Raw genomic sequence first — 26,602 nt, forward strand, 5'->3', positions numbered from 1 at the left:
AGCGACAGGGTTATGCCAGCATAGTTATGGCTTTGTGGTTATGCTGGTATGGTCCACGCAGCGTGGACGTAGCCTGCATGTAGGCATCTCTTGACTTTTTCTAACCTTTCCTACCTGAGCTCAAGTTGCCTTTCCTGTTTGGTCAGTTAACCTTGTAACAAATCAAAGGAATGCTTGTTTTAAGTGAACTTTGCCAGCATAGATCTCTGGTTACTAAAGACAGTATATTGGCTTTCTAAAATAGAGAGAATTCAGTGGAAAGAAAACTGCAAATGATCTGGAAATACTGTCTCTAAAGCTAAAGTGTACCATTTGTCATCTCACTTAGCAGGTCTTGTATAAATGAAACCAATAGGTTCATCCGCCTTTAAAGAAAGATCATTAAGGCCTTGTCTATGCTGAGATCTGCAACCATGCTCTAACTACTCAAGAGGGCTACTTCTTTTAAACATAACTCTAGAAAGGTTTGGAGCGGGTTGTAAAATCTCGGTGTAAACAAGACTAAAGTGGCCCCAACTTTCCCCTTAATTTTGGTTTCCTTCAACAGTGGACATGTAGGATTAGAGAGACCGTCTTTCATTAGCCATGCAGTGAATTCGCCCAGTAGCTAGCGGCCTAGGTGAATGAAGTTCAGGAAGAATCTGGTTAAGCTAGAGAAGGTAAGGTCTGGGGCAATCCTGCCTTTTCATATAGATCTTCTATGGGGCTAAAAAAACCTCTGCCTGAAAACCCCAACACGCAGTCCTCATGACACCATTGCTGTTGTCAAAGGCTGAAATGATCTCCCGTGACACGTTTGCTAATGCTATCACTGATGTTACAGGACATAAGGAATATGCAGCCAGCATTTTGGGCCAATTCCTGGTCCCATTGAAGTCCACAGGAGCAGGATTTGTGCCTTGATGCATATGGGTAGAGTCTGCCAACACATGGGAAATTTTAAGAAGTTTCTGGTTATTTTTAAAATTAACATTTTACAATTTCAAGTTTTATATAAACCAGTGCACAGATCCAGATATACTTGTTTTATCTGGCCAACAGTCAAAAAAATTGCTTATGAAACCTACTTTCCTACCTAATGCCAACCGTAAGGGTTTTATTTAAAAACAAAGAGACAGGCAAGAAACAATATTCAGGTTCAGAAACCTCAAGGCAATTTGTACAAAGATCTGAAATATGACATTTAATAATTCAGTTAAATATACATATTTTGTGTGTGTATGTGTATATACACACACACACACATACACATATTGTGAAAACTTCATCATACAATTCTTGCACTTAAACGGCAAAAAAAAGGACACATTCTCTTAGATATAATGTTCCATGATCCAATAACTAGCTGCTCATGGGTGAAATTTCTTCCTAACTCCGAGAGAGACCGGGTGAATGAGGTTAATATCTTCTATTGTACCAACTTATGTTGGTGAAAGAGACATGCCTTTGAGTTCCACAGAGCTCTTATTTAGGTCATATCCTGGGACCAGCACGGCTACAACTCTGCAAACAATGAAAGATTCATAACTCTGGGCTGTTGGTGGTTGGCTTATATCCTATAAAATAAGGGTTGAGGTACCTTTATATGTTTTTTACTCTAACTAGCGCCATATGTGAGAGAGCCTCTAACCAGTGTAACTGCAGATCTGTTTCTTATCCACATAAATATCTATTCTTTTGGGGGTCTCACTGTGCTTTTTGCCTCTATCTTGAATTGTCTCAGAAAGTTGCTTAAATTCCTCCTCCTTCCTTCGCCCCCCCCCTCCCATTTAGCCCTCTAATGATGATCTATGGTCATAGGAGGGAATCTTCTGGTCCCCCTTGTTAATGGCTTGTAAGAATGTATCAATACCTAGCCCCAAGACCATTCCTTGTTTCCTCCCAATGCTTTGAGTTGCAGTTAGAATAGTGGGAGAACTTTCCTGGAAGGTGGGGGAGGGGGTGTATGTTTAGTGCCTCTTCTGGACACCTCCTCTCCTTTTCTTTGCATCAGCTGTAGAAGGATAATCAAAGTGAATCTGTCAGTCTCTCCTCAGTTGGCCTGTGTTTTGGAGCTGTAGGGACCTTAAAAAGGGAACAAACAACAAAAATATGACCATCAGATGATGTTTACAAAGAAATAGTAAAGGTTTCTAGCTGCAGGCTTCTTCCTCAGCTCTTGTTGGTTTGAAATTTGTAGCGCTCCTTCACAAATCCTGCTTCCTTCACCTCTGGTGCTATCAGATGGGAGGGGGGCAGTGGTAGGAACTGCAGCAGCTGGGGCTGTGGGGAGCCAGATTAAAATGAAACTCTCTTTAAGCTGGCAGTTTTCCTGTAATGAATACAACACACGCACCTTTCATGTCCAGGGAATGTCCCCGATTGGAGCATGTTTTTCCGGTGTAGTAGCTGTTTTGTGTTACCTGCTTTAATTTGGTACCAGCTCCCTGTTGACAGTCTTGGTGGCACCAAAATACAATCTAAAGGGGTTGGGTACTTTTTTTATTTTTTACTTTCAACTGTGTGTTAAATCCACAGAGGAAGTGCCCAGGGGATAGACTCAGCATTGTTTGCCTCGTGCCCTCCCTGGAGAAGGTGATCCCATGGTGCAGAATTGCTGTTCAATATTGGGAAGGAACAAGGAACAGCCTTGGGGCTGGGTGTAGATGCGTTTATAGGTATTTTAAAGCTGGATCAGAAATTAGATCTCATGGTTGCTGAGAAACGCTTGGAAATATATACTGATTTGCACCTTACAGGCTCAAAGCCCAGAAGGCAAATAAGAACCCAACATATATTTTAACATCATGATTTTGGGGCAGGTCTGACTCATGATTTTTGAGTACTTTTTGTCTTGGCAATAATGGGTACTGTCTGATCTAGACATCAAATAATCTAGATACTTCTACTGTTGAGGCTTTTTTAGCTCCCTTACAATAAAAGCACACAGCTGAACAGCAAGCTAAGGAATTAACACCACATTTAAACAGCAGCCAAGCACCAAAGATAGTCTATCCCAGGAATCCTGAATACAAACCTTAGGCACGTCCTGCATATGTAAGATACAGTAGGGGAGTTCTACCAAGCCAGAAATCAGAGACAGGCTAGTTGTATCTGGGAAGGTTTATGTAGTCTGATACCTGTACTTGGTTCGCAGTCATGTTCTTACAGGATTTGATTGATCCTGGGATACCATCCCCATTCCTTTCATTACATTGTGTGGGGTAATGAAAATATGCAGTGCTTAGCACTCACTCATCTTAGTGAAACATATACCCGTAGCCCAATATATTCACCCTGGTAAATTCTGGGACTTTGCTGTTAATGGATCATTATTAGATTAAAAATTGTAATTTAAAAAAATGTTCTTATGCTCTTGTCAAAGCCCTAGTTTATTAAGGTTAAAAGTATCTTTAAAAAAAATTAGCTTACTTTTTCACTGTTTGAGCTCCATTCAGCATGGGGCATGAAAACAGGCTGGTCAATTTCACTATCTAGTTATCTTTCACTAGTACAATTCTGCAGTGTTTTCTACAGGTAGAAAGGAAATGATTTTAAATTCAAATTCTGTCCTTGGAAACTTTAAAAAAAAAAAAAAAAAAAAATCACAAGAACTAACAGAAAAGTTTAATGAAAGTCTTTGAAATAAGACCTAAAACTATCTGACTCTGTCCCTTTAAAACATTTCCGGTGACTGTCTCATGACTTGTGATATCTCCTGAGCAAAGGTTGTATGTTGGCACTAACCTAAGCAAGGACCTTGTCAATATTAAACTGAATTCTAGAGGCTTGGGAATAAATACATGAGAATTAATTACTAGAGTTACACTTTCTGGAACATTGTGGCCCAGTGGATTCATACAGTATATTTCCTCCACTGGAAACCAGTTTCTGGGTCAGAGTGGAAAGTCTAGTAAGGGATGGCTTGTTTGCCAACAAACAAGCATTTGAAAATAGCACAAGAGAGTGGGGTGAGGAGAGCCAAAGGTAAATGGGTGGTGTGCATTTTTTTGGGAGATAAGTTACTTTTGGGGAAAACCAGGAAGTTAAACTTTGCTTCCCAGAGGTATCCAGGACAGTTTCTTTCTCTGAAACAGGCCTCTGCTGCCGTATTAGATGGCTATTACAACCCACTATCTGGTAACCGTTATTGCCAACTCGGTTGCTAGTAGAACTGATATTGTGCCTCCTCTTCAGAAAAGACTGGGCGCCTGATTCTCTCCTGCCCTGCCCCTTTGTACAAGCATTTACACCAGTGCAAAATGAATGTAAAATGCTACTATTTTGGGTCAGAATCTGGCCCTGGTTTTGTAACATTTTAGATCCCTGTAGCATGTGAACAAACCCAAACAATATACATACAAGGCTGCTGAAATGCAGCTGCTTCTGGGGTGGCAGCCACGCAGCATACAGCACATGGTGCAACAAGTGTGTGAATGGGGAAACTTTGGTCAGTGACACCAGGCCCAACTTCTACTCCTGTGAAAGGTATAATGGAGCCTCCACCCACAGCAGACAGGCCTCAGCTTTACAAGTTGTGACGAGAAAGGTTGATGCAGGTTCATGGCAAAATACTCCCTGGATCGGCCTTGCCCAGCTGAAGAGATGAACTGGTTCCAGGAACTTTAGCTGTTAATATTTTGATGTTTAGACTGGGAAGCTTCAAAGATCTTGACTATTTCTGTGTCTGTTGGCCCAAACACATCCAAGTATCTTACTGGCTAGCAAGAAACATCTATAAAGCATATGAGTTTGTAAAAGTAGCAAATTTAAAAGGAGCCAACTTGTACTCACAATCTCTCCCTTGTTTCCTGCTATTTCAGGCTCTCTTTGTGCTGTTCATCCTGGCTTACATTCACATCGCCTTCTCCCGGTCGCCCATTAACTGCCTGGAGCACGTGCGGGACAAGTGGCCGCGCGATGGCATCCTGCGGGTGGAAATACAACGCAACTCCAGCCGAGCCCCCATCTTCCTGCAGTTCTGCGAGGTGGAGAAATTCCCGGGAATGGTGATTGAGTCTGTGCATGAGGAGGAGGAGGAGGAAGAGGAGGAAATGACCGTGGAAATGTTTGAAAACAGCTCTGTCAAGGTAAAGGTTAGCCTGTGCTCCCTGGGAAAGAGTTGGGGATGTTTTGTTCCCATGCTCCCTGCAAGAACTTTACAGATTGGCTTGGTGCCAGTGAAATATTCCTATGCCCCACCCTTGTCATACCCCCCTCATCACTTAAATTGAAAAAGCACCTCTGACCTCTCCAAATGCCACCTCAAGCAGAAACTTGTGTGACTAGAGTGGCCGGTAAATTCCATCTCCATTGACCCAGTAGGAGATGTGATTTCTAGAGCTGAAGGCCCATCGTGGAAAATGCCCTGCGCCAGCCCTTTCCCATTCAGCACATCTGTTGCATCACTTCTTTTGCAAGCTCTGAAAAGTGCATTTTCTGCCTCTCCTTGGATCCCCCCTCACCACCAAGTGATGTGCACATCTGTTTGCGATAAGTGCTGTCCTCTTCCAGCACATCATGTATGTGTGAGGGTAATGCGATCTTCCCAAACGCAGACCAATAAAGCCTTTATCCCATGTCCTCATGTATTCCCCCGTGTCATATATTACCGAGAAACTATTTTTAGGTATGTTTTAGAGGTTTTTAAATCACTGTATTGGGATTATTTCTTGTATCTCCCTGACTGTAAAGCCTGGTGATGTTAGATGCCATGAGTAGGGCCCAGAAGAGGAAAGAAATTAAAACAAACAAATGGAAAATACCACCTGCAGAATAGCCTTTCTGTACCTAAAAATGCCTCTGCTTTAAAGTCTGAAACCATGGTCCCTTTCAGAGCTAGAGAGGAGTGCTGAGTCCCAAGGTCTTGTAACTGGGCAGTGGGTCTTTGGGCCATTAAACCAGAGAGCTGTATGTAGGTCATATGCCCGTTTCTAGTCGTGTGTCCAAGGGGAACTTGCTTACTCAGGCAGGGGACCAGAGAGGAGATACTCAGAGTCAGGGAAAGGGCTCTCTGCTGCTGTCTGGCAGAAGTCCTGAGAGGAAGACACCTTCAGGAGTTGGTTGTGGGGAAGCCTCAACAGGGAGACTTGGAAGAAAAGAGCTAAACGGCTGTAGGGCAGTGAGACAGGTTTGGGTGGTGGCAACTTGCTCTGAATCTTTGTTAATAAAGAGCCCTGTGAAGAGAACTGGAGCTGTGCCTTTGTTTGCGACGTGACTTCCCCTTCCCTGGCTGATGGATCAGCTTGCGTGTCCCCTTTCCTGTGGTAGAAAGCTCTGTTTTTTTAGTCTGCTCGGCTACAACACACCAGACTGAAAAGCTGTGACATTTTTAGGCACAGAAAAGCTGCTATTCGCCCAGGACTGAATCTTGGCCTTTCCAGGCTAGGGCTAGCTTTGTGGGGGAAATCAACACATAAGGGATGGGAGAGAAATATTCCCTCTGGTGGGTTCAGATAAAAATATGGAAGCTGTTTGAAGCTCCAAAGGGATTTGGAGTGTTAAAAGAAAACTTGGGGTGGTGGATTATGGTGATGCAGCCATAGGTATATAGATAAATTCAATGTACCTTTGCAGTTCATGGCATTTCTCCAATTTAGCAGTTGGCTATCACCTCCCCATAGCTGGCTCACATACATGAATGCTAGTAACTAAATACAGTCTCTGTAACTTCACTCCCCTTACCCTCCTGGCTTTTAAAGTCTTTAATCTGTGGGGCCCTTCACTTTGGGATCTCCTAGTCTGCTGTTCTGGTTTACTGGTTCAGCCACCTCAGGTTCAGAAATGTGATAAACAATGATTTGGTGCTGCCCTATCAACGTCTTGGCAGTTTGTTTGTCTGTGATCGAGTAGGCTGTTAACATTCTGCAGCTCGTTCTGTCCTTGAAGTCTACTGGGACTCTGTCGCGTGTAAGAGGGTAATTACCCTGAACACGCCAGGCTGGTGTAGTCCCACAAGAACCCCGCGTCCAGCTCCAACAGCATTTCTCCCCATGCTTCCACCATTTTTTGTCAGTCCAAAGCTCTGTTTGTTTTAAGATGTGACTATGAATGCTTGCAAAGGTTGGGTTTTGTGTCTCTTTCCTCCTGGACTAGATGACCTCCTGAGGTCCCTTCCAACCCTGATATTCTGTGATTGATTCAGTGTTTCCATCGTTAACTGGATGGTGGAGGGGCTTGGAAGCCCAGAATCGAAATGAGCACTAATGCTACTTTCATTCCAATGGTTTTTCAACAGTTTGAGCTGGACATCGAGCCCAAGGTGTTTCTCAAGCCACCCCGGGCGAGCAGCACTGAGGCACTGACCCAGGTGACCCAGAACGAAAGCCAGGAGTTCTCGTTTAGCGAGGCGACCACTAAAGGTATGCAGCCTCTGAGTGAGACGGTGTCCGAGTTTGAGATGCTAGCCAGAGCAGGTAAAGACAACTTACACTGGTATCCATGTTCCCTTCTCCCCTTTCACCTGTATATCCTCCCTTTCACTCCTCTTGGCGTCTCGGGGCACTTGCATAATAACCTTTCCAGATGTCCCCTTTGCCTTCGAATGATGTGAAATTGACAAAGACTGACTTTGGTTCTGCAGAACTTTGCTCTTTGGCTGGAGGGCTGGGGAGGGAGCAGGCTTGTGCTGTGAAGTCTGCTGAAGTCTCTTGTTGCCAGTAATATCTGGATTGTTATGCTGATCCCCAAACTGTGGCAGGCCACACTGATAGAGCATCACAAGAATGTTTATACTAGAACAAACTGTTTGGTCTGGTATCATGTCTTTGACAGTGGCCAATGCCAGATGGGCCAAAAGAAGATGAACCAACCTCCCCTTCATCTTTTCCCCCATAATTCACCTGAGCAACTGTGTTGTCTTTTTATCCTCGAGGGGAGATGCAAGGAAGTCCCGAGAGGGGTGGGGGGGTGGAATCAGTAAATCCAATTTATAATATGTATTCGTAATAGTACTAGTAGGGATTTTCTGATCCTTTGTCCAGGAATAGCTAACTGCTCCTGAAAGCATTTGTACTGATCCACTGATCTTAACCCTGGCAGATTGCGAGATACGGAGATGCTAGAATCACATCATTCAGAATACCATCTTGCTTTTATCTTCCCTACTTCAATTGCAACGTGATTTTAGCAGCTAATATCGTACACCCTTTAGAAAGAGGCCATGGGTTTTTATTCCTTAAACTGCGATTCACAACATATGCTTTGGTTTCTGTCTATACTAGATAGCTGTTAAAATCACATATGGGTTGAAGTAGGATCATGATAAATGGAATGACTTAAGTTAGCGTATCTTGTTTACTGAAACGGATGTTTTATTTCACCGGAAAACTGGGATTCTTTGCTTTCCAGCAGTCTAAACCATTATTTCTAGCTATGAAGGATTATGAGTGCTAACATTAAAATGTTCACTGTTCCCTTGATCTTGCAGTATTTATTTGGTGCTGGTCTAGGATTGATTTAGTCCTGAACTTGAGTTGGTGATTAGGGGGTCATGACACTGCTTAAGACTTGGGAATGAAATATATATTGTATATATCACAGAGGTGGGTTTTTTTTGGAGGAGGGGGGTAGTGGTGCAAAACTCCCCCATATTATCTGTAGTGTACACTGAATAGGCTCTTCTGCTGAGTTCTCAATAGAAATCTTCTGACAAGAAGAGAGGAGAGAGAAATTAAGAGGTGGTGCTGTCCACTTCTTTACAGTGGAATAACCAAGTGCATCTTGTCAAAAAGGTTTGTGGGAATGGAAATAGGACTCATTTCCCTCATCTTCTTACCTTCCCCAATTAAAGGGACACGGTTTAGTTCCCAACTTTTAATCTTTGTATAAGATACATTAAAATAAATTGATATAGAGGCTTTCATAATCTAAATGAAAGCAATTCTTGTGATGGGATTTAAACCCTTTGTCCGTGTTTGCAGTTGTGCCACCAGTGAAAACCGAAAAGTAAAACCGACCAGTCTTCTTTCATCACCTACTGGGTGAAATGTAACAAGTGGGAAGCTGCAAATCGATGTTGAAATTTCTCTTACGTAATGTGTTGCTAGTAACTCAGGAAAGGAAGTTACATTTCTTATATATGACTTTTAATCTGTGTTCCTTTAAAATATTTTCATCATGGGAAGCCTGACTCTCTCTTGGTCTGCCTTCTTTAGGAAGGGAGAAATACTATGACACTGTTCAGGAAAAATCCTCTTTAAATGGATTGGCTGCTCCTTAACGGGATTTTTCTGGTCTTGGGGCTGTCGCAGCAGACAGTGTCTACTTCAAACTCCCATTTAAGCAGGCAGTCGTAACAATCATAAAGTGATGTGAAAAGGCTTTTTTTTTTTTTTTTTTTTTAAATCTATTTATTCCTCCTGCCTCTGGTTTTGGCCCTTCTGGAAGCAGCAGCAGTTCCTGTCTCCTGAGACGTTCTAAGTCTAGAGAAGTTAGTTGACTGTGGTTAGAACCAGCAGGTCCGACTGCAGCTGCGAAACCTAGGGAAACTTCAAAGCAGGAAAATGTTCAAAACGGTCTTCAAAGTACAATGCATTTAAGCTTTTTTTTTTTGGCCTCCAAAATATACATTTATAATTAATTTAACGGAGGCACATGGTGTTGATCTTAAAGCACCGAGTTGGCGTACGCTATTGAGTTGATTCAAGTTTGCATGAGTTGACGCAATATGATGTGCTAAATTAACCTTTGGGATAAGCAAATGTGGCAGCTATACGTATACCTTGTCCTTCCAAGAAAGCAGAGTAGTTTTGTCTCATGTGGGGTGTCTACTTACCATTTATTGTAGTCAGAGTGACGGGGGTAGGAGAATATTCTTACAGCATTCCCAAAATGTGTAGAAAATAGAAGTTGCATAAATCTCCACCATAGATTCCTTGGAGAACACACAGGTGTGTCTATCCATCATTCTTTACACACATGTTGCAGTGTGAAGCGTCAAACCCTGATTACAACCGTGTGGATTGTAGCCTGATTTAGGGTGTACTGATAATATTAATTTGGATAATATGGGAATTTAATTTATTTTAATTTCTTATTTTAATTTTATTTAATATTAATAATAAAATCACTATTATTAATAGCATGGGTTTTAGGCTCGCCAATCTGTTTGATCAGAAGATAAAAGTTCTTGTCCCGAATCAGGCTCCACAGAATTTACAAAGGACCCTCAGGGGTATGACAGGAAGCTCACACTAACACAGATATTTATTTTAATAAAAAGTCTGTAATAGTAAGTAAATGGTAAAATACCCAGAATTACAAAGTTACAATTGAATTACTGCTATTCAAAAGATACGTATGATAATATAGTATTATATGCAGCAAAGCTTTGGTTAATATACTCACACCCTTCTTTTATAACCTGGTGGTAAGAGACAAGGGAACAGCCTTGCAGTTCAGGTTTCTTAATCCTTGAGTGAGGGATGCAGTGCTTAGAAGAAACTAATGCTATGAGCTATTAAAGTGAACGTAGAGTTTACTTGACTAACTTAAACTTAAAATCAAAACCTAATAAAGAATAAAACTTAAGGAAACCAAGCTTAGCCTAGTTCCTTTGAGACTTAAAGTTTAAGAAGAACAAGTATAGCCTACTAATAGTAGCAGTTATTATAGATAGAGTGGAGGAAGTAAGTGAGAATAAGTAAGAAATGGAGTAAAGTGAGAAATGGAGATGGAGTGAGAATGGAGTACTCTATCGAGGTGGGTAACTTCTTTTAGAGGGCAAGTGCCGGAAATTCTTCCTTTTATGCCCAAATTTCATTTCTCATCCACAGAAATGTTAGGGTACACTTATCCCATAGGCTAATATGTATGTGCGTATTGATGACAGGTATGTATGTATGCACATCAGTCTCTTGTGGTGTACTTGTTAAGTCTGTGGGTACAACACTGAAAACCCCCCTATGCCATTCTCCATTGTCTATTGGTCTAGATAAAAGGTCATAAACATAGGTGTGGGTACTTATTCATTTAGGTATAGAATAAACAAGATAAAGGTCAACTTTACTTTCTGGGTAAAAGGGCCCAATATAGATATGCCAACTTTGCTCTAGCTAAACGTACTGGTTTTTTGCCTGTAGGTCTCCTGCATTACAGCCAAACGTACTTTAATATAAGTTTATAAACCTATTACAATACATCAAATACCTAGTATGACAAAGTTCCTCCTCTGTCTTGGTGGGTCCTGCGCTTGTTGGCGGATTTTCTTGCCTCAGAGGTTCACCATGTGGGTTGGGGAACAGCCCAGAGACCTTCCCCTCTGGAAGAACCCACAGTCCAGGTCAATTGGGAGGTTTGGGGGGAACCCGGGCCCGCCCTCTACTCCGGGTTCCAGCCCAGGGCCCTGTGGACTGTAGCTGCATGACAGCTACAACTCCCTGGGCTACTTCCCCATGGCCTCCTCCAAACACCTTCTTTAACCTCACCACAGGACCTTCCTCCTGGTGTCTGATAATGCTTGTGCTCCTCAGTCCTCCAGCAGCGCACCCTCTCAGCTCCTCACACTCACACCACAAACTGAAGTGCGCTCCTTTTAAAACCCAGGTGCCCTGATTAGCCTGCCTTAATTGATTCTAGCAGCTTCTTCTTAACTGGCTCCAGGTGTCCTAATTGGCCTGCCTGCCTTAACTGGTTCTAGCAGGTTCCTGATTACTCTAGTGCAGCCCCTGCTCTGGTCACTCAGGGAACAGAAAACTACTCATCCAGTGACCAGTATATTTGCCCTCTACCAGACTCCTGCACCCCACCGGTCTGGGTCTGTCACACTACACTATAAGAAAAGATATATGCAAGCAAGCAGGTTAGTTCTATAGGCTACATGATTTCCTGTTCTGCTGTGTTCAGATACTTCACGGACTGAGTGGGAAAGGGAAGCAATTTTAACTTGCTTTTAATCACCAGGAGATCAGTTCTCCTGTTCTGCAACCCACACAAACATAACTTCTGGTTTCAGTGCTTATATGATATGCAAAGGTTAATGACTTTCTGCCTGGGACTAATTGTTGGCTAATGTCCAAGTATTGGGGGTGAGGAGTGGAAGATTCCCACCAAAAAGACCCTCGCGTTGTGGTTGTTTGACCAAACTGGTCCAGAGCTGTGTTCGTTTCTTTGTATTCATTGATTTAATTGGCCTTAAAAGGGAAGTTCTTCGTAAAGATATTTAATTTTTGCCAAAAAACATCTTCTATGGATTGATGTATTTTTGTCATCTGCTCTTTGGGGGTGTCTCATTTAGTTGTATAACGCAGTATACAGCCACATCCACTTATATTAGCTGCCTGTGAATGCTTGAAACATCCAAGTGATCTGTTTTTGACAAAAATATTCTGTTAAAATAATAAGGCTGTAGCACCTTGCACAAAAAACTTAAACCTGCGCAGCACTTGGCAGGGGCCAACAAATCCATATTTCCTGGCGTGAAGCCGTTAGGCCCATTGTAATCATGGGTTTATGGTGGCAGTCTGCTAGGAAATCTTCAACAGCTGAAGGGGGCCTGCATCAAGAGGTCACTTGAGGACAGAGTAAGATTGAGAGGCTTCCATTCCTGCAGGCGCAGTGCCAGGAGCACAGGCGTTCTGAAGCCAACCTGTAAATCACAGCAGATGTCTGCCATTGTAAATTGTTCCGCTTCTCACACTAAACACCGATTTGTCCTCTACCAGCAATCCGTTCTGTTCCAGGTCCCAGGCCTCCCCTGGGCCCAGCCTCACTCTTGATAGGAAACCTTCACAACTCTTATCAATCAGTTCTTGAAAACCTTGCTGTCTTATCTGTGGAAGGCGATTCTCTAAGCAGACTTGTTTCTAAATGGGATATCTTTCAAAGCTTTTCCTTAAGGCACTAGTGACTCTTGAGTGGGTAATGCTCATCTGTCACTTTTCTTATGAGAGAATGTGAATAAAAACAGGATCTTTGGTTTTTTTAAGAGTTTGTCTGCTCCTTGTCTGTAGCTGAAGTTATAAGCTGGTTGCTTTGGAAACTGAAGTCCTAGAGTATATTGTGACTTTAATAATACTTTGTCTTCTGTAGTATCTTCAATTCATTGCTCTTAAAGCCCTTGACAGAGATAATCAGATCCAGCCTCACAGCCCCTCTTCCATACGGGTGGTATTATCCTGCCTTCACAAATAGGGTAACAGAGCCCAGAAGTGAAGGTCACAAAACCAAGTCAGCAAAAAGAACGAGGTGTACTTGTGGCACCTTAACATGGCTACCACTCTGAAACCAAAGCCAAGTCAGTGGCAGAACAGGGATTACCATTTGAGGAATGATTCCTCTTGGATGAGGAATGGAACGAGGGGCAGAAGCATGGTTCAGCACAGGTCCAACAAACGTCCCGTGTCTGGGGGCCAGAGTGGGGAAAGAGAAAGATAGAACATGTTCTCATAGACTCATAGACTTTAAGGTCAGAAGGGACATTATCATCTAGTCTGACCTCCCGCATGATGCAGGCCACAAAGCCGTCCCAACCCTTCCCTTGACTCTGCTGTTGAAGTCCCCAAATCCTGTGGTTTAGAGACTTCAAGTAGCAGGGAATCCTCCAGCTAGCGATCCCTGCCCCATGCTGCGGAGGAAGGCGAAAAACCTCCAGGGCCTCTGCCAATCTATCCTGGAGGAAAATTCCTTCCCGACCCCAAATATGGCGATCAGTAGAGCCCCTAGCATGTAGGCAAGATTCTCCAGCCAGACCCTCATTGGCCATTGATACTATTTACCAGCGATGGCACGCTGTTCATTTGACTAAAATCACGTTATCCCATTAAACCATTCCCTCCATAAACTTATCTAGCTTAATCTTAAAACCAGACAGGTCCTTCGCCCCCACCGTTTCCCTCGGAAGGCTGTTCCAATATTTCACCCCTCTGACAGTCAGAAACCTTCGTCTAATTTCAAGCCTAAACTTCCCAACGGCTAGTTTATATCCATTAGAACCTGTAACATCCGTTCAAGTCCATTATTCCATGTGGTGTATAGTCTCCTGATTCCCTTTGCTGTGCCTTCCTGGTTTATTGTGCTTTGCTTCAGAGGAAGGTTCAGATCTGTGATCTTCAGAGACAGTGAGCTGGAGTTCTTCCATCTGCTTTACCGTCTGTTGCTGAAGCCTGGTTACTAATGGTTTTGTTAAATTGGCCCCTATATTAGGGATTGGGAGAGTCTCATGATCCAAACAGTAGTGACCTGCTGCTCTTACCATATGATGGCCGGTGTGTAATGAGTTGATGGGGAGATGGTCACTTCCAAAAGGCTAATACTAGCCCGACTGATGGGGCAGTTTGCGTAGAGACCAGTAGGCATGAAGACGTCTACCTTCAGGTTGGAGTTGCAGCCTGTTGGTAGAATAACACGGGGAAGCCTTGCGCTGTTGCTGATCCTGCTTAGTTATCAAGGTCGTGGATGGGCTCCTTTTAAAAACCCCAGGCCTTGTAGGTAGGACTCCAGGAACCCAGGCTATAAACATGGCACCTTCCAATGCCCGAAGTCCAAAGTGAGTGGACACTTCCTTAGTGATGCTCCTGCTGAAGTGGTCGAGGGGATTCCCCCAAAGCCAACAGCTGATATCTACCCAGTGCACCTCCTGGGGTGAACGCCACTGGGAAATGCGTCAAAGGGCTCGCTCCTATCCATGTTAATGGGGTGGGATTACTATGGGGGGGGGGGAAGTGATGTAAAAAGTGCAACCAAAGCTTTACAATGACAAAAGGCCGCTTGTGCTTGTTTCTTGGCAAAACCTGCTTTTCAGGAGGTGACGGGGTAAAGAGTGGGTATCCACGGTAGTTTGCAAACCCTGCTGTTAAGTCTCCTTTCCCTTCCTCTCTTGCAGTGTGGCCCCAGGAAGAGTACATTGTGGAGTATTCTTTGGAGTACGGGTTTTTACGCCTGTCTCAGAGCACTCGTCAGCGTCTCAGCATCCCAGTCATGGTGGTGACACTAGGTATGTAAGGGACATGATCGGGGCTCATTCATTAGTTGACAAGACTCTTCTAAAATGCCTGCATGTTGTTTGCCAATACCCCAATTTTAGCCATGCCCCCACATACCTACCTTTGCTTCTGTCGCACAGAAACCTTTTATAACAGTGGAGGGGGCCCTCGTTCAGAGAAGGACGGTCTTTACAGGCAGTGTCTTTCCAATACGATGCCAAGGCATCCGTTACGGAGTCTGAATCTAAGCAATGAGTTTCAGTATCTGAGGCCTAGCGTTATTTTCGAGAGCAGTTGTCCCTCCCAGGAAGGAATCTCAAGAGACCAAACCTAAACTCTGCCCAATTCGTATTATTTTGTTGCTTTTCCTCCTTTGCTTTAAACTTTAGAGGCTAGAAACAAAATAGCCTGCAGCCCTCAGAGACGTAACACTTGTGATGCACAACATCAATACCTATTGTCAGGAACGATTATCCCTATCAGAGACAATGTTGAGCATGTCTCCTTAGCACTGGTGTTTATCTCTAATCATCTCTGCATCGTCTCAAGTTAAGAATATAAATATGGGAAATGGCAACTCAGAAAAAAACTGGTCTTAAAACCACTCAGACCGACGTACAGTACTGGTGGTGAATTCTCTTGGGTGACCGTTATCCTGTGACAGCGTTCTATTCCACTGATATTCTCTTAATTAACAAGTTTCCAAGGAATAAGTGTAGTCTTATACCTTCTAGTGCCAAAAATCCTAATTAATCAGATGCCAAAATATGTGCGGCAATCAGACTAGATTGATTAGACATAAGTAGTGCAAGCAGTGGTGTGTTCTGCTGTATTAAACAGTGATTACAGGGCAGATAACAAATCGGTCTACGTTAAAGGTAGGTGCTGGTTTTATTTGGTCTGATCTTTCAAATTCCTACATAAGCACTCTCCCTGCCTTACTAAAAATGGCTTGCATTTATATTCCATCTTTCATCTGGATGGATCCCAGCTGCATTGTGAGCAATTACATGTGTATATAGAACTCATTTGAATGTATGTAGCACTTTCATGTCACTAGATTGACCTAATCAGGCAGCCACCTCTGTGGTGGAATGCTGAAACTTTTCCAACAGTGCCTGGAATGACCTGGGGATGCTGAGTCACTTTGAGTCAACATTTTAAGATCCTTTTGCTTTAATTCTGAATCTCATTGCAAATAACTGTAGCCATCCATCTCACTGTCCTTACACGTCCTGATTATTTCTGCCATGTGAAGAACTTCAGTCCACGTTGGCCATTCTCATCCCACTGCAAAAGCCAATGTTTCTACAGTACTATGCCTCCTGTCCTGCTAAAAGGCTCAGACAAGGTAGTTCCGTGCTTAGCTGGGGAAAATGCACCACTTCTGCAGGCTTAAGGAGGGAGAGTCTAAGCCTGGGAATCGAATTCTGTTTGCTCACATAGCACCACAGAGCATCTGATGGGTCTTGAGGTAAATAGTAACAGGTAGAGTTTCCTGCTCCGCGGTTTCACCTCTGATTGAACAGAGTGAATCTTCTTTGCTTTTCATGCAGATCCCACCAGGGACCAGTGCTTTGGAGACCGATTTAGTCGCCTGCTGCTGGACGAGTTCCTGGGTTACGATGACATTCTAATGTCCAGTGTGAAAGCTTTAGCTGAAAACGAAGAGAACAAAGGTAAAGGCACCAGGAAACAATTTTGTGGTGGAATATTTGGAGGAGGTGCATGGAGTCTGTGGGTGCGTGAATGGTGTGCCCTGGCTGTTGACCATGCCCTAGTACTGAGAACGGTTACCCGGCTCCATGGGGAGATTATCACCAGGCAAGTCAAATGAAATAAGTGTGAGAAGAGAGGATAATGGCCACAAGGAAGATTTTCTCCTGCCTTATGCTGAATAAGAACGAAGGATGCACCAATACAGGAAGCTCAACCTATCGTTTATTGTTTAATCAGACCCGGCTCCTCTTTCTTCCAGGTTTCCTCCGCAACGTGGTGTCCGGGGAGCACTATCGCTTTGTTAGCATGTGGATGGCTAGGACTTCGTACCTAGCAGCCTTTGTTATCATGGTCATATTTGTAAGTAAAATGGTTTCAGTGTTGCCTGGATTTCCAGACTAGGGCTTGCCAGGTGCTAGTTAAGACTTAATTTTGGTAACTTTCGTATGTGGCCTACATCTGTATTAACACAAGAGGCCACTGCTACTTTTACTAAATATACTTAATACTTAATACTGCAAATTCAGAATTGACCCAGATGAAACCAATAAGCAAAGGAGGCTGAAATATCATAGATGCCAAACCACTATGGGCAGTGATCCTTCTTCCTTTGACGCAAGACCATGTAAAACCATAATCTAATGGCTGGCGAGAGGAGGTGTTTGAATATCTCTCACATGAAGATAAATCAGTCTTCTGTGATCTTTCATAGAGACCGTGTGCCTAGCTGGAGGCGCACAGGACTGGGACAAAGCTGGAACTTTGGGTTCTGGTCTCAACTCTGTTACAGATTTTTGGGCATCACTTAACCTGTCAGAACTAGACTCCTCCTACAGCTAAATTACTTGCCTGTCTCTTTCACAGGGACAGCATGTGGTTTAATTACTGTTTGTAATGTGCCAAAGAAGTGCTACTTAAAACTAACAGTGAAATGTGCAGTACAATCTTGGGCTCTGTTACGGTGCTAAAAAAAATCCCCGCAAGCCTGCAAATTCTTAGTTAACATAGATTCTGAGGTCAGAAGGGTCTGTTATGATCATCTAATCCAGGGGTCGGCAACCTTTCAGAAGTGGTGTGCCGAGTCTTCATTTATTCACTCTGATTTAAGGTTTTGCGTGCCAGTAATACATTTTAATGTTTTTAGAAGGTCTCTTTCTAGAAGTCTATAATATAGAACTAAACTATTGTTGTATGTAAAGTAAATAAGGTTTTTAAAATGTTTAAGAAGCTTCATTTAAAATTAAATTAAAATGCAGAGCCCCCCGGACTGGTGCCCAGGACTCAGGCAGTGTGAGTGCCACTGAAAATCAGCTTGTGTGCTGCCTTCGGCATGCGTGCCATAGGTTGCCTACCCCTGACCTTCTGCATAGCCCAGGCCAAAAAACCTCACAAGTACATGTCACAGTTTGCAGGTTAACTGTGCACCTCTGACCCCTCTGTAGTCTGCTCAAGGGCACCCCTTTACATCTCAACCCTCTAGCCATCACCTCTCTGTGAGCAAAGTACTGCAACTCTCTTCCTCCAGACTGAGGATTTAGCCTTCAATTCCTTCTGCCCTTCAGAGTGCCTATCCCAGCAAATAAGACCTTAGCTCAGCCCCTATAGCTCTGCCCTCTTTCTCAAGGGCTAGGACAGTGAATGCCAGTGACCAAACATAGCATAAAACAATAAACCTGCTACACGCGTGCTAGGCTTACTAAGCGTTTCCAGACCCTGGCACGGTTTCCAGTCCTTCGGATCCTTCCATCAGGGTTGTTCCCTCTTGGTTACAATCTCTTGTCAGTTATTGGAGCAAACTGAGAAAATCTGAGTCAGTTCAGTTGAGCCTTTATACTAGAAGCCTTTCTTTGTCTCCTGGGCCTCTGGAACCCAGTCTGAACCAGTACAGGCCAAAATCCCCAGGAGGTGGTTCCTCTTTGGAGTTGGGTCCCTGTCCCAGGGTTTGCTGTAATGGCCCCCCACTGATGATTGTTATAATATATAGAGATATATATCTGTCTATATAGATATATATCTCATAGAGCTGGAAGGGACCCTGAAAGGTCATCAAGTCCAGCCCCCTGCCTTCACTAGGAGGACCAAGTACAGATTTTGCCCCAGATCCCTAAGTGGCCCCCTCAAGGATTGAACTCACAACCCTGGGTTTAGCAGGCCAATGCTCAAACCACTAAGCTATCCTTCCCCCATGGAGCCAGAATATAATTGATGGCTCACAGCAATACAGACACCGTTTTAAAACCTTGGTACAGTAGACTCAAAGATATCGCATGTGTCTGTAATATCTGTCTCAGTGCATCCCAAGATGGAGCATCAGCATGAACTCTGTATCCTATTACGACCCTCTATGGGAAAACAACCTTCCCAGGGCAGTCCAGTTCTAATCCTGATCTGTTTTGCCTTTTCAGACTCTGTCCGTCTCAATGCTGTTGCGCTACTCTCATCATCAGATCTTTGTTTTCATTGGTAAGTGCTTCGAAATCTCACTCCTACAAATGGTTTCTTTGGGGATAACGCCATGCCCTGGTGAACACCCACTACCTTTGGAGGGCAAGAAAAGAGCTTAGTGTCTTTTGTGGAGTTGAGACAGTCGATTCTTTATCCCATCCATCATCCCTGAGCTGGGAAAACATGGTAACATTTTCCAAAGGTTACTCAAAGCAGAAGCTGACATGGCTTCACTTTTGCCACCTGGAGTATGCTGCTTAGTGACCAAGGGACAGATTCTGTCCTAGTGTGAATGCAACTCCAGTGACTTCTAGACGCCTTTTCTTCCTGCTTACATCAGATCTGAATTTAGCCTAAATTCTCCAGACAAATATGCTCTTTAAGTTGCCCTTTATGACCACTTCCCCTCTCATCTGAGGTTGACTGAATGCAAATTCCACGTTTCAGGATATGACCTAATGCCTCAGGGGTCAAAAAACCACTGTCCCAAAGGTGCAGCCCTGGTGCCTTCTGGGACATTTCATCTTCGGCTGAAGCAGTGGGTATAGGTCATTACCAGGGCAGGATTGGTCAGACCAGTTACCTGCTCCAGTGTGGGCCTATGTATAATGTGAGCTGTAAGCAGTTAGTAGCCATACTGTCTCCTGCATGCCCTCCTGCATCTAGTTCTAAAGATGGCTTGTGGCGTGTTACTCTGCTCCATGAGCTGCTGAGAGCCCTTCACGGTTTGCTTTCCTTCTTGCAGTGGACCTCTTACAGATGCTGGAGATGAACATGACCATTGCATTCCCTGCTGCTCCCTTACTCACTGTCATTTTGGCTCTAGTAGGTAAGAACGTGGATTTACTCCTTACATAAAGGAAGAACACTGAGCAGTGTAGCTCAGTGTAGCAAGTTGCTTCAGGGTGCATTGAACAAACAATCCCTCTCTTGTACCTTACGTCACTGGGGGGTTAATGTTCTCACTCTCTGCAGAGATGTAATGTCATGGAACTTGGTGTGACCTTGTTGTCAGATGTTTTTGTCCTAGTCTCCAGTAGAAATATACCCACACTCGGGTTAGGGCTGGTCAGGATTAGTGAGTCTCAGAGCTGTGCATTGGGGGTGGAGGTAATCTACATTGTGAGTGTACATTCTGTATAGCTTTGATCCACTTCTCCGTCTCTCGCTTTCCTGACCTATGTCCTACACCCGCAAAACTTCATTTAAAAACAATAAATCCTGTGCTGCGGCTAACACTATAGGTGAAGATTCCAGTCAGCAAAGAAATCTTTGTGCTTTACCGCATCTCCTGTTAGAAACCAGCTCCATTGTGCCTGGTTGCATTTGCTTTGCAATCCAGCAAATGCACCATAGCACCAATTGCTAGATAGTGTTTATTCCGGGTGCACCCTGAGTACTGGAGAATGGCTACCTGGGATTACCCATTGACCAGGCCCCATAGCTAGTTGACGTGTCAATGTTTTTTGTCCGGCAGGCATGGAAGCCATTATGTCAGAGTTCTTCAATGACACCACCACTGCGTTTTATATCATCCTCATCGTGTGGCTGGCGGACCAGTATGATGCCATCTGTTGCCACACCAATACTAGTAAGAGGCATTGGCTCAGGTAAGAGAGTTGCCCATTCTCCTTCTAGCCATGTGCACTTCCATCACCTAGCCATGTGCACTTCCATCACTTAGCCATGTGCTTCAGACCTATATTGCATGCTGCTTTATTCTGCGATGCGAGGCTTCTTTAAAATTTTCATCCAGCGGTGCTGGGTTGGCTTCCATTTCGGATAGCCACTTTCCCTGCTTGGCCCCCGATGTTCCTGCATCTGAAGCCCACATTCAGGAGGCAAGTTGGCTCTTTCCTGTGTAACTATTAGGAAGTCCCCCTTTAAAACTGATTCAAACATTTTCCCACTTGTCGGTCCTGCTCTGTATTTAGATGAACACTGATGTCCGCTGCGAAAGTCGAGAATACCCATTAGTCAAGGTCTCTCAGCTGCTCAGTGGGAAACCCCCTCTCCAGGCTGGGGTGGGTGGGTTCTCTCTGTGGTTACGTCCTGTTCCTTATTGTCCCTTCTCTTTCCAGGTTCTTCTACTTGTACCACTTTGCCTTCTATGCATACCACTACCGATTTAATGGTCAGTACAGCAGCCTGGCTCTGGTCACCTCATGGCTTTTCATCCAGGTAAGCAGTGGCCTCCTTTTGCCGCTCATCAGGTAGAGAGCGGATTATATGAGACAGATCTATGTCTTAGTGCTAATTCTCCCCCTGGTCACTTCATTAACCTTATGAGTGAGCTGGATAGAAATCTAGGGCTTAAAATATCAAGTCAGAAACTGATCAGGCCACTTGAATGGCTATGCATGGATGGACACAGACTAGAGTAAATTACCCCTGAGTCACTGACCGCCACAATGTAGACTCTGTAAAAGCTGTTACAGAGTTGGTGTTGAACAGAAATCTTCACTTAACCAAGAGATCTGTGCACTCTCTGGGAACATGAGGATAGAGGGTGGATGAAACTGCCAAATCCCTTAAGATACAGGGCCTTAGACTTCTAGGTCATGGGCTCAAATCCATCTGTGGCCATTAGGGACTTAAAATTGGACCCATAAAATGATTGAGGGTTAATGGCAAGTGAGTTTTGGGGCGGCAGGGGGTCTCAGTCAAATTCCCACTAGATAGCTGTCCAGATAACATAAGGCACCTTCCTAAATGATCTCTTTGTGAGGGTTGTGACTCGGGGGCCAGGGACTGACTGGGCGTAGGCAGAACTCTCCATGCAGGTGATGCCTGAATGGTATTGAGGATGCTTGCACTGCTGCTGCCGGATGTCCCTGCTCTGTGGCTAGAGGACTTGAGTGTCTCTGGCTGATGACCTGACACCTCGCCCCAGCTGTAAGCCTGCAGTCAGCTGGCCATAGAAACTCCAGATATTCCTGGCTGCTGCCTTCCTCCCCATCCCTCCTCAAGAGGCTTGGGTTCTGTGATCCCCTGGTTGGTTGCAGGGCTTTTGTAGCCCCACTAAGCTGCTGGAGAGGCCTCTAGGTACCACAGTGGAAGGTGGAAAATCCTTCCCAAAATGTCTCGGTTTGACTCTAAATCCTGAACGTTTCCGGTTCCAGTATGAGTCAGAGCAGCCTAGCCGCTCCCCTGCTCTCGTGATTACAACAGTTAAGGGAACCAAGCCACCGGCTTTCTACAGGGCTGCAGCAAAAACCTCTTTGGCAGATCTTGGCCAACAAGTAACTCCTTTCCCTTTGCGTTCCCTAGCACTCCATGATCTATTTCTTCCATCATTATGAGCTGCCGGCCATCCTCCAGCAGATCAGAATCCAAGAGATGCTGCTGCAGAACCAGCAGGTGGGTCAAGGGACCCAAACAACGCTGCAGGACAACCTCAACAACAACACTACAGCCGCCCCCGCCGACATGGGCGGCAGGCGGCCCCATCCGGCAGCCGGTCCCGCCGCAGAAAGCAGCGGCCCCAGTTCTCTGGCTCCCGGCGAGGATCCCAGCGCCGTTGCCATTGCAGCTGCTACAGCCTCTTCCGTAGGGAGTGATCTGAACTGGGTAGCTGAAACTGCCGCCATCATTACAGAAGCCTCGTTTCTGTCTGACCTGAGCACTACCCTCTTGGAGCCAAACGTGGTGCACGAAGCCATGGCCAATGGGAGCCCACAGGATGCTGCGGTCGCTGCTGCTTCAAGCTTGGTAGCCCGAATTCGAGTCAGTAGCGACCACGTGGAGACTGCTATGGGCTCCATTACTATTGAGGTCTCTTCAACAGCAGTGGTTACTGCAACAGATGCGCCCCCGGGTGCAGAAGGGACACCAGCTACCCCCCTTGCCAGTGCCCCCCTTGTCCCAGCACAGGAGGATGGTGCGTCTGTCCCCAGTCCTTCCCTTCCCGAGCAGACTGAGGCTGCAGGGGAGTCATTGAGCCAAGCAGAACTTAGCGGAAAGGACTGTGTTGCAAACAGTAACCTGGCAGAGATCCCTCAGCCTCTCACGCAAGATACTGATCTGGGCAAGCATTTGGATAGTGCTTTTGGGGACCATGGGGAGACCGCCCCCTGCCCAACAGCAGTGGACAGTACAGCCTGCTCCGAAGCTCACTCGGAACCAGAGTCCAGGAGCCTGTCCTGAGCTTGTTCTCTCTCTCCTTGTTCTCTGGCAGTCCAGAAGGAATCCGGATTTCTTGTTTCTCCCCATGCCTCCCCCATAATTCCTTCTAGTGGAGGCAAAGCGGCTGGAGCACAGTATAGAGGCAGTACATTTCTCCCCTGGACAGTAAATGTGTATGTGTGACTAGCCATGAATCCCCAGCCTCCCTCTGCAACTAGACCTGCAGAGAGAGGTTCTCCACCGCGGGCAAGCTGCTGGGGCCCCACGTTTTTCTTAAGCCATTGGCAGACAACAGGGCTGCAGGATTGGCGCACTCGGGCTAGTCAGCGTCACACTTCTGTGATCCCCCCCTTCTTCCTCTCCCACCCCTCCTGCGTTGCTCTTACAAGGAAGGGCTTCCAGTTGTGCCGGCTGGATCAGCTGCTGGGGACTGAGTCGTTAGCCGTACTTGCCTTTGCAAGTGTGACCCAAATTGTACTAAACAATTTTTTTGTTTTAACCAAAAAAAAAAAAAAAAAATCTTAGTGTGATGAGTTGCATCTAATGTGGTGTATTCCTGGAAAGACAGGCGGGAAAGCTCATCAACTGAAATGGGAATGAACCTCAGGGGCTGTCAGAAACCACTTGCTGGAGCTGAGAGTCATTTCCTTTCATCATGGGAGCTTCGGGGGATGCTGCTTGACATCTTCACTCTGACAGTTTGGTAGCATCTAGCTGATTGTCTGCAGCTGAATCTCCCCGTTCTCAGCTCTTGTTCCTCACCAGCCACGTGGGCCTTGACTGTATAGGGGTTTTTTGGCTACTTAGCAAAGGAGTAAAGTTGGCGGTTGCAAAGACAAATTATATATATATAGCTCTATCTATTTTTAGAAAGATGCAGAGGTTTTAAAGGGCGAGAGACAAGTCTGTGTTAATGGGGGGAGAAGATACGGGTGGCAGTTTCCTGGCGTTCCTATGTTTTAGAACTGCAGTTTGTGTAACGGAATGTGTGTGTGGCGGGGGTGTTCAGGTCTCCTTTGGAGATCCACAGAAGGCAGCAGAGGGAATCGGCAAGCTTGGCCTTCCGCTAGGGAAAGTGCATCTTAAGCCCTGTGCGCTTTTACCAGATATCATTGCAGTAGAGAAGCTGGGAAATAGGGCTTCGATTAGCTGTAGTTAAGCATCTTTCTGCTGCCCTCTCCCCGCTGACCTCTTACCAGTGGCCACCCTGTCCTGGGAGAGGTGAAACGTGAGGATGTTTTCCTGTGCTACCAGATCTCCGAGAGCCAGTCAGTGCTGTCTGAGCTGATAGGGTCATACCGCTTCCCCGGCAGGTGGCAGGGGTGTGCTTGGAACCATCTAGGCTGATTCTGGGACGGATCCCCATGGCTATCCTCCCTTTTCCATTCCCACTGCACCCCCGAAAGGAGAGCAGCTCTTCTTGCTGCCACATGGCCTCCAGCAGGGGCTCTCTGAATCCAGCACCTTAAATGCATAGCACATAGACTGAGTAAGCTAGAGCCGGGGGCTGTGGCCTGAAAACAGTCATTAGAAACTGAACTATAGCTTCATAATTCACGGAAGAGCCTTTAGGGACGCATGTGTGTAGCCCGGTAGCTCCACTCTTTGCTTTGGTGGCTTAGTTTGTTTTTTTCAGTGCCTTGTCCCCTGCGTGGGACACCTTCACATCCTAAGATTGGGCCCTTCCATGAGTCGAGAAACCCCCTTGGCACAGGGCCAGAAGGGGAGACCGCAGGTAGAAAACTGTTACTCATGATGGCTCAGTAGAAAAGCAAAGGACCCGAACCGTGAAGCCAAGAAGAAATTTAGATAAACCCTCCCTCTCCTCCCTGGCCAAAAGGAAGCCTGGAGCACTGTCCTGCTGAAAGGAGAGGCAAAGCTGGCTGTGAGATTAGTGTCTCACCCTGGTAGACTGCAGTTTGCCCAAGGGCTATCTGGCTCTATACCTTTTTACTAACTAGTTGTAGTGGGTGACATCTGGTACCCAAGTTAGAGAGGCTGTATTAGAAACCACCCTGTTATCGGCAGCAGCGTTTTCTAGTTCACTCAGCCTGCACTGGTATGCCCATCCTGGGAGCTGCTTCCTTTGGAAAAGGGTTTGTGGTAGGTGATGGGCGGTTCCCCCCAGCAAGGCTCTGAGAGGGGAGATAAACTCAGGAAAGGGAAGTGCCATGGGGGAGGGTGGGGCTTAGCCCCCCTTGATTAGAGGGGCGCTGGAAGGCATGTCACCAGGGGGGTGGAGACCAAGCTGTGGAATTGTCCTTGGGCTCCATCCTTGTCTACATGAGCTAAGCAGCCCGTAAGTGCAGCCGGTGTTTCCTTCCCAGGAATGAGGCCCTCAGGCATTTCCATTGCTTGCCGCATGGGGGAGGCGCTGCTGGGTGGGGAAGTGGGGTGTGATCGAAGGCTTTGCCATGGCAGTGGCTGCCCAGCGCAGAGGGGTTCCCGACAGTATCTTCGCCTTTCCTCCCCAGAAACCCTTTCTCGGGAGTACCTGCTGCTGCTGGAGGTGGAGAGCACGTGCCAGGGCCCGATACATTGCTGGACCCCTCTCACTACACCCAACCTCCCCAGGAGCGAGAGGGGGTCCAGCCAACGTCTCCCCCCTCAATTATCTGATGCTGCTTCTAGGCAGGTTGTAAAGGTCACAGAGCACAAGGCAGCAGAAACAGCTGTAGGATTTGGGGGGGGAATGAACCAAATCATTTGCTGAATGAAGGGTAGAGTTCATTCTATTTAATTAATGTACAAAATGTGTTTGTATATAATAAATATTATCTCTAACAGCTTCAGTGGTGCTGCTTTGCTAACGCTTCGTGCTGGGGTCCTGGGCAGGCTCGACTGTGCGGGTCTGGGCAGTATCCCCTACACTTAGCGCCTAGGTCTGAGACTGTCCTAGGATCTGAGCACCTTCCCACCCTGGAGGTAGGGCACAAAGTCTGTCTTTGTTACAGAGGGGGAGCTGAGACACCCATTAAGTGACATGCCCAGGGTCTTCCAGGCCAACCCCCCAAATAACACTGGAGGGATAGAAGAGCACCCAGCCTTTGGCTGGAGGCTCATTGCACAACCCTATGGAGAAGCTGCTGCGAGGACTTGGCAGCCTGAATACTTTTGAGGGTCTGCACTGAGCCCCCAGGGTTTCCATCTCTGATTTACTGACCTCCCTTTAAAAAATACGTTTTCTGATCAGACTTCAAAGGGCTGGACAGCACCCTTTGGACCTTTAATGCTGCAGGGCTTATGTATACGGACTGCTGCATTCTCATCCCTACATCTCTGATCTTCCATCACATCAGAGATGAGACAAGCCGGGACTCTCCTGCTGCCTGAAACGAAGATTGTCTTAACCAGACCCATCTTTCATGCTTGCTCATTGCTGGCAAGGGAGTCCTGTGGTGACAGCAGGGAAG

General features: G+C 45.6%; 1 protein-coding gene across 2 annotated transcripts in view; it reads left to right on the forward strand.

Moving 5' to 3' along the window:
* TMEM259 (transmembrane protein 259) overlaps nt 1–25,975 on the forward strand; it is a 31,192-nt gene extending 5,217 nt beyond the window's left edge. Inside the window, exons 2-11 of one of the 2 annotated variants that reach the window (XM_034755190.1) lie at nt 4,803–5,069; nt 7,217–7,340; nt 14,801–14,911; nt 16,457–16,579; nt 16,879–16,979; nt 19,025–19,082; nt 19,810–19,893; nt 20,542–20,674; nt 21,146–21,245; nt 22,335–25,975. In XM_034755190.1, the coding sequence (XP_034611081.1) occupies nt 4,803–5,069; nt 7,217–7,340; nt 14,801–14,911; nt 16,457–16,579; nt 16,879–16,979; nt 19,025–19,082; nt 19,810–19,893; nt 20,542–20,674; nt 21,146–21,245; nt 22,335–23,210 (1,977 nt within the window). In that variant the 3' untranslated portion in view covers nt 23,211–25,975. Of the gene's footprint in view, nt 1–4,802; nt 5,070–7,216; nt 7,395–14,800; nt 14,912–16,456; nt 16,580–16,878; nt 16,980–19,024; nt 19,083–19,809; nt 19,894–20,541; nt 20,675–21,145; nt 21,246–22,334 lie in introns of both variants that reach the window. The other variant, XM_034755189.1, reaches the window with a different exon arrangement.
* Nucleotides 25,976–26,602: the final 627 nt, after the last annotated feature.

Source organism: Trachemys scripta, chromosome 22, assembly GCF_013100865.1.
Source record: "Trachemys scripta elegans isolate TJP31775 chromosome 22, CAS_Tse_1.0, whole genome shotgun sequence".
In the NCBI taxonomy this organism is placed as follows: domain Eukaryota; kingdom Metazoa; phylum Chordata; order Testudines; family Emydidae; genus Trachemys; species Trachemys scripta.